The sequence below is a fragment of the Xenopus tropicalis genome, chromosome 1, assembly GCF_000004195.4.
Source record: "Xenopus tropicalis strain Nigerian chromosome 1, UCB_Xtro_10.0, whole genome shotgun sequence".
NCBI lineage: Eukaryota > Metazoa > Chordata > Amphibia > Anura > Pipidae > Xenopus > Xenopus tropicalis.
The window spans coordinates 156154165-156169231 of record NC_030677.2 but is presented as its reverse complement, the minus strand read 5'-3'; the positions used below and the strand labels follow the sequence as shown (position 1 = coordinate 156169231).

At 38.2% G+C, this 15067-nt stretch overlaps 1 protein-coding gene across 1 annotated transcript in view; it reads left to right on the top strand.

Annotated features, from left to right (window-relative positions):
* The window catches only part of LOC116412319, a 58732-nt gene that overhangs the window by 24807 nt on the left and 18858 nt on the right, over positions 1-15067 (top strand). The window contains exon 3 of the mRNA XM_031906416.1: positions 2318-2424. Coding sequence (XP_031762276.1) covers positions 2318-2424 — 107 coding nt within the window. The remainder of the gene's footprint in view (positions 1-2317; positions 2425-15067) is intronic.

The window sequence follows — 15067 nt, the reverse complement described above, 5'->3', positions numbered from 1 at the left end:
TAATAAAATTCCTGGATAGATGAAAGTGAAGACAGTGACATTAAACAGTTGCAGTTGCTTTGGGGTCCATCATTGGGTCATGGATGTAGCCCTATGCTAATGAATGCATCTGTTTCACACAGCAACAACTAGAATTCTCTAGATGTGACTCTGCCTGCCTACATGTACTATTCTCTGTGTATAAGTAGTGATGAGCAAATCTGTCCCATTTTGATTTGGTGCAAAATTTGTGAAACTGTGGAAAAATGTGCAAAAAGGGGGAAAAATCTGTGACAAGTGATTACTGCACAACTTTTTTAATGCAACTGCGACTCTTACCTCACTCTGTGAATTTTTTCATGGTGAATTTTTGCAGCCATTTTACTAAAAAAATCCAACAATGCCGGAATGTGGAATTTTGGTGTGAAGCCATGCCTGGTGAAAAATGTTGCTCATCACTATGTATAAGGAGAGGTTGGGGAGGGTTTTCTCATTTGGCTCTCACTAGGATTTTGTGGGAAGAATGTTCTAATTGTTAATACACCAGAACTACTATATGTAAAGTCTGGGAGGGATGCAATAAATAAGCCAAAGTAGAGATTATTGGGCTCTGGGTACATTCCACACAAATGCTACCAAAAGACAAAATCAAACACAAATCCAAGCAAAGTAACAATTTTAATGCTATGGTCCAGAACCAATATATAAAGTTGCAACCAAAACACAAAATACTATAGAGATCATTCACATCTGCAAGCACAATGGGCAACTTGCGAAGTCAGTTGTGTGTAACACCACTTACATTATAGATTCTTAAGTCAAAAATGTGCTTCTTGGCCAGGTGGTAGCTCCAGGGTTGCACCCTACGTCAGTAGACACAACATGCTTGCTCCAAAAGAATAGGACACATGTTACTCCCACACCAAACATAATATTTGCATCTGCAATGATGCCAAAATTGTGGGAAACTTTGTCATGAGGGGGAAAAAAGGTCATTGTGCTCGAAATTGTACTTCACACACTGCATCAGGGTAAGTGAATGCACCCTCCTGCGGCTGTTCCATCACCTTAAAGGTTTACTACCACAAGGAAATTAAACCACACTAACACCAATAAAAACCAGGACATGGGAAAGTAGTGCCAGTTATATGTAATATATTTTTTTAGTTACTTGTCTTTTAGAAGATTGGCCCTGTAACACAGGTACCTCCCACACTGCCTTACTCGGCACCCCAGCTCCTTTCTTTTACCTGTATGGTCCCTTGTGCTCTTTTGAGGGGATAATCACAGTTTGCATCTCCAGTCACAGATTATTTCCTCAATGGATAGCAGCATCCTTTGAAATGCTTTTAAAATACTTACTGTGTTATGACTGAGGATGACTGACAAATGACTGGGAAAGTCCTGGATGCATCCAGGTTTCTGTCATGGTTCCGGGCCATGTGTCCAGGCCAAGTTTTCTTGGGTTTAGGTGGGGCTAATTAAATGGCCTCTTTCAGTCTGTAGACTGGTAACTGGAAAGGAGACTGTGTTGTTCCACTCTGAGCTGGAAATTGGAAATAGTGTGACTAGAGCGAGAGAAAGGAAGAAAAAATCCCTGCTAAGATACTGTATGTAGAAAACCATGTCAGAGGCTTCTGGAACTGTTTTTAACAATGTGAGTGCAGGACATATTTTGTTTTTGTGTGGTGAAGCAGGACGGCTAATCTTATGTTGAAACAAGTGTGTCAAACTGATTTAATTTGTTCATAATAGAAGCCAGCCAAGCTGCACTAAACCATTAAAAATATATTTGGATTCAAATCTATGGACTAAAACTGTTCTGAGGCCATGGTCCCAGCTAACCTAAACCCTACACTGGTTAACTATAACTTGTCCCCATGAGGTGCAACCAAAAGATAGCTGAACTGCCTTTAGCCTCTATGCCAAAGGTTTGATTGGAAAAAAAAAACACACACAAATAAAAATGTAGACATATTTTATAATCATATAACTGCAAGCTTTCCACCCAGATTTTTTTTAAACACATTTCTTTCCATTTATACTTTCATGATGTTCAGATTCTATAGCTGTCCCATGATTTGTAAAGAAACTGTCCCATTCATTTGCAAGATAACTACACAAATGTGCCATCTTCAGCCTCACAGTGATTATCACATTACTGCAAAGAGAAAAAATGGCACATAAAGTCACATCAGTCTCGCACGCCTCATTTGTTCACGGTGGGACAAATTGCAATCAATATGATTACTGCTTGAAAAAAAATTTGTTCCATCTCAACATCCCCATAAAATGAAACTGCAAATGTTGCAGATATATCCATATTGCTCCTTTGTAGTATCCACGCCGACATTTTGGTAAATTAGAGAAAACCCAGAGAGAAAAGTTCAGAAAGAAATCTATTCCAGATCAGTTCATGGTGAATAAGAAGAAAAGGGCTCAAAAGTGAGTTTGGTTTTACATCTCATGAATTGAAATAAGCTTAAGCTCTGCTCCACTGGAGGGGTTCTTACTGAGAATACTCTAGGTACAGAGATATGGAAAGCAATTGGGAAGCTGATAACTGAATCTTTACTGATAAAACCAGAATATAAAGCAGATAGATATACAAAGTAGATAACTTTGTGCCCCTGTTTTAAATGAGAACAATCAGGGTTGCAGAGCTTCTTTCTAAACTGCTGTTCTGTTACAAGACCATATCAAGCACATTCAACATCCCAGTGAACACACTGAATCAAGTATGTGGTATGTCACAGAGCCTGTAATGAGGCAGCAATAGCACTGGAAGCAATCTTGGAAGCCAGTGAGAACCTTATCCATCTTCTCATGTTTTGTTTTTATCTCATCTAAAGCCCAACCCATGAAAACCATATTCAGTTTGGAAGATTTATTACACTCTATGTCATTTACATAAAAAAATCTACATCTGGCTGTTCTGTAGTAAAAGGTGTCACAAGAAGGTACTCTAGTTCTACTCTAGTTCTTACTCAGTTATCCCTAAAAGTTATTAATGACATGATTTTGGTTGTTTTTTTTTCAATAAATGTAATGCTTTACTGGTTTTAAAAATAATTGAAAACAACCCAAAATCACTTATAGCGATGGGTCCTATGTGTTTTATAGATGTTTTACTTGAAAATAATGAGTTCATCTTCTAGTGCCATCCATGGTCTCCACACCTTTTGAAATTATGGGGGGTGCTCCCTAGCTATATACATCAGCTTGTAGAGAGGGAGGACATCGTTTACTAGATTCTTCCAAGCTCAGAATGGTAGGTTTTCACCTAATCAACAGGGTTTTATGGGCATAAGACTCCAGAATTGCATCCCATCCACCAAGGCCAGGAGGCATACCTACCATATCTAATGCCAGGGTAGCAATGTTCCTGTTTATAAATTGGATAGTTTCTGCCAGAAGTGTCGGATCAGGGGACATGGCCAGGCTCTTCTATACAACATCTAGTACAATCTAGACTATTTACCAATCCTAAAAACATTAACTGTGGTTAGGTATACCTAAAGAATTGTACTCAAATAACTCCCTGGCTGCAATTATGGCATGTGTTAGTGCTTTTACAATATGATAGTTTTCTTTCTGTTCAAGTTAGCCCAGGTTTGGTTCCCATGTAGCAAATGTTTGATGCCCTCCCTACTCATGAAACTATGTGTAAAAAGATTCTAGCAGTAGGTCTTCTCATTCAAAGTAGGTCTTCTAGTCTGTAGGTTTTTAACATTGTCTTGTGGGATGCAAATTGGAACCATGCACCATAGTGTAGCTGTTTATATCTAAATCTCATATTTTTACAGTTTGCAGTTGAGACAAATGTATTATATTAATGTATTTATGCATATTTGTATAGTACTACTTGCTTACTCAGTAATGCACATTAAAACAATACGTTAACTGAACAGACACGGAACAATACACAACAATATAATTTAAATTAATTTAAAAATATGTTATGAGGCAAGAGGAAGGAGCTTACAATCCACAAATACATATCTTTAAAGCACTTAATTCCAAACGCAGCTCAGAACTTAATGTCAATGTACTATAGGATAGTGTTAGATGACCAGTTATTCACTGACGTTTGTATTTTTTTTATTTGCCTTTGCACATGCATTTGTTGACTGTTTTCATGATTGATAAGAGGGGCAGACTTCTAAGGAGTTAAGGTGGCCATACACGGGCCGACTATAGCTGCCGATATCGGTCCCTTGGACCGATTCGGCAGCTAATCGGCCCGTGTATGGGGAGAGCAGATCGGCCTGGCCGACCGATATCTGGCCTGAAATTGGCCAGATCTCGATCGCCCAGGTTAGAAAATCTGGTCGGATCGGGGACCGCATCGGCTCATTGATGCGGTCCCCGATCCGACTGCCCCATTGCCGCCCACATAATCCGATCGTCTGGCCCCAGGGCCAAACGATCGGATTATTATTTTTTTTACCTAAATGGTCCCGATATCGCCCACCCGTAGGTGGGGATATCGGGGGAAGATCCGCTCGCTTGGCGACATCGCCAAGCGAGCGGATCTGCTCGTGTATGGCCACCTTTAATCACCACACCATGACAGTGGCACTATTTGCACAAGGGGAAATAAAGCTCAAAGAATGTTACTCTGCTAGGAATATTTAACACATTTGGGAGAGCTAATTTAACTTTATATGCTGTGAGCTGCAGCATATTAAGTGTTATTTGGGGTAATACCCCTTGACATAGCAAATGTCTAATAATTTTTGTAGTGTCCATGATTAGTTCTTGGGGGGGAGCCACACAGGTGAGCTTTAGAAGAGATATGACTAGGGAGTATAGTCTTCTTTGGGTATTCATCGCTAACATTGGGTAAAGTTGCATTTTGTACAGATATGGATGACATAACAGTAGTTGTCGTGACCCTCTCTGTATTTAAGTGTCCACATCCCAAGGGTGTCATCAGGGAGGCAATTTCATAGGTTAATATCATTTAATGCTTGCATTATTGTTATTGTCTCTATATTGAGGATATGTTTAAAATGGTGCAGTCTCTGTATAGTAGGCAGCTTGTAGAAGGAAGAACATTAAGCAAACAAGAACTGAGTAAACATATTACAGGAAATAAAATGCAGATCAGACTCTTCAATATTCTGTTGTTCAGCATAGGACAATAAGAACCAGATGCCATGGTTTTATAGTTCGTTACAAGACCAGATCTTTTGCCAACGATTTAATAATATGCTTTAGTAGACCAAGAACTATAGACCACAACTCCCATTTGAAACCTTATAACACATAAATTAAATTCCACAGGTTTCATATATGTAATAACAATAAAATGTTGATTTTATAACTTGACTATGGACATGGCAACTAGAACACTAACATAACCCACTCATTAACCAAATATTATCCTGTTCTAAAGTACCATGTACAAAAGGGCAGGTTGGTGGATATTTGTTTGGCCAGGGAGGCTGGCATAACTTAAAGCAGCAATCAGCTAGTGCACTAGGACAGTACAGTATATATAGATTGAGAGGATGAACTGGGGGGCACTAAGCAGCAGAGTTGCTAGATAGATGCACAAGCCCTATTATGCATGGAAGCAACACAAAAAGCCTTTAGAAGTAGACTGGTGTTTCTGGTCACCTGCAAGAGCCAGAAATATTATTTACCTGAGTAAGAAGCAAGTACTTTCTATTGATATATGATTTCCTCTCAGCGGGTGGAATCATGCATGTGTATAAAAAACATACATTAATAAATTGGTTTTATTTATTTCAAAGTATAGGATGCTATGTTATTTTTAAGATAAAACTTAAAAGTCTATATTATTAAAGTATTGTATAGGAATGTATTACCCCTGAACAGCCATTTGAAATTGCTGGATGCAGGTAAAACCTGTCTTCTTACTTGGCTTCTGTAATCTTTTTAGGTGAAAAAATTGCACTCTCTGGAGCCCTCAAATTGTTGGTGAGGTTTGCCTTGACCTTTTATGTCTAATACATTCAAATTAATTTCCAGTATCAACATGATAACTAGGAGAAAACAATATTCAGACAGAAATTGGGCACTCTGCATTAGTTACAGTGTTAATTCATCTTTCACCTTGACTATGTTCTAGTGAGTTCAGGCTTTGCATACAAAATATACCTTAGCCACATATGTGGCATTAGTCAACAACTCCCTTCAATTATGTGTCCAGAATACATGAGTGGAATATAAAGCAGATGACTTCAGTAGCAATTTGATTAACAAGCTAAAGGGGAAGATAGACTTTGGCATTTGGTAGAATTGCAACAAACAATTAGAAAATGTCTTATCTGAAACAGGTTAAATCTCACAATAAAAGGCATGAATAGTTACTCAAAGCTCACAAAATTACCTTCTAAATATATAGGATATTTCTGGAGAACTAAATGTTAAAGGCACATGAAACAATGGAAGGGAGTTAAATAGCACGCGTCATAACAGGAAGTTTTATTCCTATGCTTTGCTCTTCAGGATGGAGTTCTATGAAAACATTATAAACTCATGCATGAGTTTCTACAATGTTTAAATCAAAACACTGTACTACAAAGAACCCAGATATGTGCATATGGAGTTAATACTATAAATATATTAATGTGGACTTTCACTTGGAGCCTGGAGAATTACAAAAGCTGTAGTTAGAAAATGGTCATTCTTATTTATTTTGGTTTGGTTTTTTTTTTTACAAATAAACAATAATATGTATGAAATTGTTTCATTATGAGATTCTTTTTAGAAATGGTGCTTACTATATAGAGAGAAGACAAAAACAAAAAGAAATGCAACATATATTTAAGTGTATGTAATGAAATAAGCACCATCTATAAAACCCACATGTGTCTCTTTCACAATACAGAATGGCACATTAATGACCACAAGTGCAGGTTGCAATAAAGGCAAGTGAATTGCACTCAGATTCAAATTGAATTTATTTATATATATATGTATATAAATGTATTCCTTTTAGTAAATTCTATAAACACAGAACAAAATAAACAAAAAAGAATTTCCCCCTGGTCCTTTTCTATGGTTTTCTAATTTATGGTATTTGCTGCCTAAAACCCAGTCTAGTTCAATGGATGTCTTTATGTTGTCTTTCTTGTGTCTTCCCATTTATTATTGCTAGAGGATGTTTTCCTTTCATATTATCTGACTAGATGTGATTTGGAAGACACAGCATTGGATTGCCTTTATTTGATGCTAGATAATATCAGAGAATAATTCCACAGGTAGGCCTTTGCAGCAGTCCCCCTCTGTTCTGTCTCTCATGTCCCCAAGCAGTGTTTCCGCCCTACTGCTGGCATACAGTGTCACTAATCATTTGTGTTTCTCTGCTTTATGTCTCTGCTAGATTACTGAAAAGCTTTAGTCCCTGCCAGTCTGTCTTTAGAAACATAAGACCCATAAAAGAAAATCTGATGAAGAGGTAAACTACTGACATAATCTTGTCTGATACCCGCATTATCCGCTTTATTTAGAAACATAAAAAATGTTTAGTATAAAAGACAAACAAATGCTAAGGAGAAGTGATGAGCAAAATGATTTGCCAGGTATGGATTCACAGCGAATTTCCACGTTTCGGCACTGGCAAGATTTCTTTGCGGAAGGGTCGAAAAATTTGCTGCTTGGAAAAAAAATTGTCGCCCGCGTGTGTCACTTTTGCCGTTTGTAAACCTTTTCAAAGGTTACCGAATTTTCTGGCGAAGCGAAATGGAACAGATTCACTCATCACTACTAAGGAAGACAAAGTGGAAGGTTGGATATTGGAATTTATGCCCTGTACTTTAGTGTTTGTCAGACAAGACAATGTCAGGCAAGAATGGGGCCAGAGTGACTTCTGTTCTTTTATAGCTGGAACATGGATATCCCTTGGATGCCCCTTAGCCTGCACCTAATTTACAAATCACTCCTTTGGAGCAAGGAATATTCATTCAAAGCCCTACTCCTGGCATAGCTCTGCAAAGTGCACATTTCATTTAGCACTAGGCCTATCTGATGATCTGTACAAAGTGTGCTGTGGGACCTGCATATCCCACAGATGCAGTGCCCACTTTGTATATGCACTGGATAACTGCAAGTCAATGGTGTCCCGAATAGGAGGATTTTACACCACTTAGCACCAGTTCATAAGCCTATGTGATAGTAACTGAGCCCTAAACAGTTTAAGTGACCTATTAGATTTAAAGGTCTTATTTTCTCCATTTTGGACACTGAGTTCTTCTATCTGCAAATAGCCGCAGACCTCTGTGCTCTGACCTGTGGCACAGTCTTTGGATCCAAGGCTCAGGGCCGGAACTAGGGGTAGGCAGAAGAGGCAGCTGCCTAGGGTGCAACGATTGAGGGGCGCCAGGCAGGAGCCTATCCTGCCTACCCCTAGTGCTACTTGTCATTAGCGGCGGAGGCAATGACCGATCTAATCGCCCCGCCCCCCCCCCCTGCACCACCTCCTGTGCTTTGGCGCACATGCGCCGTTCGGGGGGCGGGGAGGTGGGCGGAGTTGGCCGACCGGGTTGCCTAGGGCTTGGCCCGCCCCTGCCAAGGCTGCATTATTCAGCACAGTATCTAAGAGTGGTGAGTGGGGGAGGCACTTTGGCATTCCCTCACCCACCTCCCTACATTTATTTAGACACGCAAGTAGTGAGCGGCAGGGCACGCAGCCCACATCAGGGCCCTGTGGCAGTTCTGTGCATTCTGATTCTTTTCTCTGTACTGAGCACTGGATTTTTCATCCGGCACTCAGTGCAGAGCACACATGTGGGGGTGGTGCTCTTGCACTTGCACACCCGGAGTGAAAGATAACCCTTTTTAGCACAAATGTTCCACCTCAAAACATTCCACATATAATATGCCCAAAACAGCTCTTAAAATATTAAAATAACTACTTCATAGCAAATTAAAAATTACATTTTAATCCACTTCCCCATATCTGTGCATACATTCTAACAAATATTAGATTGAAATTCTGGTTGAGAATGTCAATTTTCTGTTACTAAATAAAGTACAGTATGTATGTATATTTATATTTAAGCACTACTTGTGCATGCAGCACAGTAAGAAGAAATGTCAAGATGTCTAGTGCAACATTGGTCATCATTGTGATTATCTTCATGTAAATGGACAGTTATTTGTATCACTGATTTTTATCAAATTCCATTTCAAGTTGCATAGCACGGGGTAAGTGGTAATTAAGGCTGATGTCAGACGAAGCGTAGGGCGGATATTTTCGGCAAGCGCCTCCTACTTATGCCTGCACCCAAATGAATGCAATAAGCTCGGGTGCAGGCACATGTAGCGGAAATACGCATAAAAATGCGAGAGTTTGAAAGTCTCGCGTTTTTATGCGTATATCGGCTACATGTGCCTGCACCCGAGCGTATCTCATTCATTCGGGTGCAGGCACATGTAGGAGGCGTAGGGTGGTATTTTCGGCAAGCGATTTTCCACTTATTAAAAATATCCGCCCTACGCCTCGTCTGGCATTAGCCTAAGAGGAATTTACTTTATGGCCATTACATATGGCTATGCGTAACACATTAAAGCAATTATATTACATTTATATGCATTTTTGTCTTATATGTAACCAAGTTTTTTGGTTACAGCGGTCATTTCTCTATTTCGATCAGTTCTGAACACATCAAATGCATAATTATGCAGTATGTTTGTTTAAAAATGCAATGAAATGCAGTAGTGCTAAGATGCAGGTCTGAATGCTAGCTGGACAAGCAGAGAGAATTAACAGTTAACTCTTCTTTTTTGTGCACTCAAACCTGTATCTCAAATGCAGATTAAATGCATGAAAAAAGCCAGTATGCAAGGACCTTTAGTGTTTGTAATGGGTTGGATATTGCCAAATACTGCAAGGTGTGGGCCTGCTACTAGTGATGGGCGAAATGTTTCGCCAGGCATGGATTCGCGGCGAATTTCCCATTTCGCCATTGGCGGATTGTTTCGCGAAATGGATGAAAAAATTTGCTGCGGAAAAATTTGCAGTGTGTCCAAAAATTGTCGCGGGCGTCAAAAGTATAGCCGCGCGACAAAAGAATAGCCGCGGGTGACAAAATAATAGCCGCGGGCAACGAAATAATAGCCACGGGCGGCAAAAGAATAGCCGTGCGACAAATGAATAGCCGCGGGCGACAAAAGAATAGCCACGGGCGACAGTTTTTTTTGGCGCGCAACATTTTCGCTGTTTCGCGAATCTTTTGAAAGATTTGTGAATTTTTTCGGCGAAGCGAAACGGGTTCACTCATCACTACCTGCCACTATAACAAAATATACTGCTGAACCCACTATATCTATGAAAGTATAAAACACATTAAAAGATATTCTGCAGCCACACAGATATTCTCAGATTAGAGTAACAGGGTAGTGTTCTAAAATGAAATGGCTACACTTTTAATTGATCTTGCATACAATGCATGTGAACCCATGGTTTATTATTCTGAACAAATGAGATACATGTTATTTTTATCCTGACTAATTAGAAACTAGAATGTCAGGATTGTGCAACTACATATAAAATCGTTTGTGACTTATGTTTACATCACACTATTGCTAGATTTAGCATATATGTAGCACATAAAGAATATGCTTCTTTATGAACAAGACAGTCTTATAAATCAAGAATTAAGAAACAGTAACAGTAAAAATAAAAATAATAATTCAGTATTCCTTTACGGTTTACTTATGTCTATGTGGTTTTACAGTCAGACTTCCATATTCGCCTACATTATTTTTATTATACTAGACCAGAAAAAGTATTTGTTTTAGTCACCATGGAATCATTAACAAACTTTTGCTCATGTAAGTTAAAAAAAACTCCATTAGTATATATATTTTGTGGTAGCCACAAGCGAGGGGAAAAGGTTCAGAAGTACATTTTGCATTCAGTAGCAACTATAATAACAAAGAAAATGTGAGATAGTAGTTTAAAATAATGTTCTCCAATATAACTCCATGTGAAGTGTATGTGCAGTGACCAGAAGTTCCCACAGAATTGTATATCTCAGAGCAAAAGTGTTACCTCCTGACTGCAGTTCGACATCATTTAGGAATAAATGAGACTTCACAGAGTGGCTATTGAAGGCTTCAGGCAATAAAGAATAAGCTCATATTAAGGTGAGATCATTTTTTTAAAAAGGTAGTCAAGACATGCTTCAAGTGAATGCCCAGGAATATGCCATAAAACTCTGCAATATAACCTTAGGCAAGGAGAGAGACAGAGAGAGAGAGATTCTTACCATAATTATCATTGACGGTGATATTTTCTATTTCTGTCAATTTCTGTGGTGTTATTTGAGCACTTTCATAGTGTAATATCAAGGACATTTAACTGATTAACTCTTCCATTTTGAAATTACTGCAATATTATGTACTGTATATTATATATGTACTGTATATTATATATTCATATATATATATATATAGATATATAAATAAATAATTTTCTGACACCATTTTGGTGTAAATCTGTTTGCTAAAATTGGGTTAAAATTGGGTGTGAGCGCTCATTTTGGAATAATGGTGTATGTAGGGAATTTAGCCCTAGCTTCATGTACTCATTAGGAATGGCCCTCTCTTACTACCTCCTTATATTATATTAGTGGATTGAGAACCTTTATGGCTCACTCCAGATTCTTCTTTCACACTTATGCTGCACTATTGGGTTTGAGCGTTTCCTAAATGGCATGGAAAGGTTTAATTACTGGCATGCCCAGTGATTATAATTGCAACTTCATTGAAATCGCTTTCAAAAGAAAACCAATAATGATATAATAATTATCAGTTTAAGTAAAGACACATGGTTGGACATAGCAAGTCATTAAGTCAAACATCTAGAAGTGGTAAGTAGAACCTCTAGGCTGGGTAAGTATGGTAGCAAATCAACATACTGGCAAAGTAGACATGAAATAGACATGAAGCTTGGGCTCTGTATTTACAAGAAAAACAAGATATCTGATAAACAGATTATGCTGTTTGGAGCAACTTTTAAGGCTATCATTCCAGGAAGATCTTTCTACAAGTCATTCTGAATTGAGAAAGCCAATTGGATGACTGGCGAAACATCTTCAAGAAAAACACAACACACCAAGTCCAGATGATTTGACAGATATAAAATAGCTGTCCTGTTCACAAAATAACCCACAGAAAGCATGCAAGAATTTGCTAGAGCAGAGAATACAGCCCTTCAAGTGAATACTCCCTGATTTTCAGACAGTAGCTGAGTGATGCTCTTGCAAAGTAAAGATTAGCCATTATACATAGCTGTGATGATGCCTTTTGGGAGGCTGACTGAAATGTTACAGGGAGATGATGTATCAAACAGTAATATAGTCTCTGGTACCTTTGAAGATTCTAACAGTAATAAATTCAGGATCAAGGTAAGATTTCAGGATCAAAATGGGAGTTTAGGATCAAGGCAGTGGCACTGGATTAAGCAGGAGTTAAGGATTAAACAGGAATACTCAATTAAACAAGAGTTCAGGATGGCAGCAGTGATTCAGAACCAACAGGCTAGGTCACAGCTAAACAATTCAATGACCTCGGAGAGATCATTAAAGAGGGATTGCTTCTACTGGCCTGTAATTAATGAATTGCCTGCAGCCAATCTTAAAGGTACTGCAGGTAGATTTTACTAGTGGTTATATGCTAAATTCTAATCCAGACAAATCCTGACATTAAGTTTTTTAAATAAGTTTAAAAAACTGATTAGTCTCATGGGGCGATGTCACACTGGACAAAACTTATTCAAAGCAGGTAAATTTGTTCTTCTTTTGCAATAAGTGATCCTTATGCACTTCTGAGACAGATTTTTGCTTTTTATATAATGTTTTAGCGCTTGAAATCTTTCTGTAGTAACTATTTGGTTAATTGTAAAGTTTAATTATAATCATAGTTATTTAATGAATAAGTAGCCAGGGACAAAGCCATAGGCTCCAATGCCTACAATTTCTTATTCACTCCCTTAATCCCATGTATATTACATTGTGAATTAGCCTCCTTCAGACAAATAAGGTTTGTTTTAGTTTCGTTACATTAATGATTCAATTATTTGAATTCATGGGTCTCCCATGGTTATTCACCAAGTCAGAATTATAAACTAGTACCTCAAAAAGGGGCACATAAACAGCACAGGAATATACTGCACCACTCACTCATGGTTACTATGGCATTAGGGTTGCTGGAATGTTCTTAATTTCACCATTATACCCTTTATGTCAGATTGTATCAAATGGCTGGCTGACAAATTGTTTTAAACTTTTATTATAATTAATTGCTAAAATAAATAAAGTAAAAGCAATTAAAACAGAGCTGTATTGAGTATATTTCATATCACAATCTCACCTTTATCAAAGCTCATTTAAACAGATATATGGATTACTAGTCATATGACTAGCTGATTGTTGAGTCAGCTAATTGTCAAAACTGCCAGATAAGGTCAGATGTGAGAGGTACCTGATGCTCCTTTTTAAATCATCTTTGGCCAAAACCCCATTAACCTGCTTAAATAAGGCATAGGCTCCTAAGATTTTTTTTAGTTTTGATAGACAATTGATTGCAATGCAATAGCAACCGTTTTCACGGGATGGTCTCTTAAATCCGCCTTCAAGGTGTTATTGATGCCCAGATGCTCTATCAGATCGATCACAATCAGCGCAACCACTTTCTCGTCCATCCTGTTGAAAGGAAGGTTTTTTTGTTCTTAAAAGATTTAAACCAGCCCTGCTCCCTATGTGTTACAATATCTATTCCCTACGTCTTTCCTTGATCTGCCAACTTCAAGCACCTGCAGCAATTTCTACCTGTTCTTTTGCTCTCGGGGTTTTTAATTGCAATGTTTTGTGAACTTACACAACTTTTATGATTTAACTGGCAAAGTTCTGTATTAATATTGTTTCAATCCAACATCTGAGTCTTTTTATGTATTTATATTGATCTTCAAAGCTGTTAAGTGCATTGAACTTCATCAGCTTCAGCTGCTCAGGGGGTTATTAGGAGGAGTATTTCAGTAAAAGCTAAACAATCACTTGTAATAGATCCTTCATGAAAGACTCCATAAATTAGGCACTAACAAGTCTGTAAGGAAGGGGTACACAGACAAAGTAATGTAGGAATTATTAATATATACAGTATATACAGTATATATTTTTTTTTTCAATGCAAGTTATGCATAAACTATAATAACAATACCTTAAACTTGAAAAAAGGAGAAGTAGAGGAATGTCCTCTCCACTGTAGTTATTTCAGTACTCTTTAACACAACCTCAGTTGTGGTGCTAAGTAGTTACTGCTAAGTTGGGGAATGATGGTCCCTGTGCACTGGGGCTCAAATGAAAGGAAAGTTATGTCACTGAATGAAAAAGAATGAGGGGAGCAGCCCAATGTTACTGACTAAGTGGTGTACTGAGGTCTAGCCGTCTGCAGTCTGAGACCAGTTCTTGGTGGGACTGTCTGAAGGGTGATAGTTAAAGAAAATTCCAGTGGGAGAACAGCCTTCCAGATGGTTTAGACATTAGGGCTCTGATGTTTTTAAAGCTGAGCAAATAAAGACTAGCTGCTGTCCTGCACGTTTTTTCTCTTTGGATACACAAAGTTGGAAATCTTTGGGACTTTGTAGTCTCTTCTAATTAGTGAGGGCTTGAGCAGCTTGTATATTAAATTTACTCTTGCTGGCTTCCAGATAGTAGAACTAGTAGATTCTAGAATGCCTGTTTATTCATTGTGCAGTGCATGCAATGGTTCTAGGACCAACAAGCTTCAGGGAGACTTTTAACCAACAAAGTAGAGGCAAACCATAACCCTGAACTGGGGCTCACAAATGTCTTTGTCCTGCGTGTATCACAGGATGTGATTTATACATTTTATCAAGATAATAGCAAGCTCATACCAATTAACGTTTGTTGTTTTACTCTGAAACCTCCTCAAACAATAAAATATGACTACAGTGTTTATATTGTTTTGCACTTTGGAGCAGTTCAAAGCTAAAAGCATTCATCTGTTATAACTGGAAAAGGCTTTTTATTGCACTGGGAAAGACACAAAGGGAATTTAAAAAGAAGGACACGGAGGAAGCTTAGCAGCT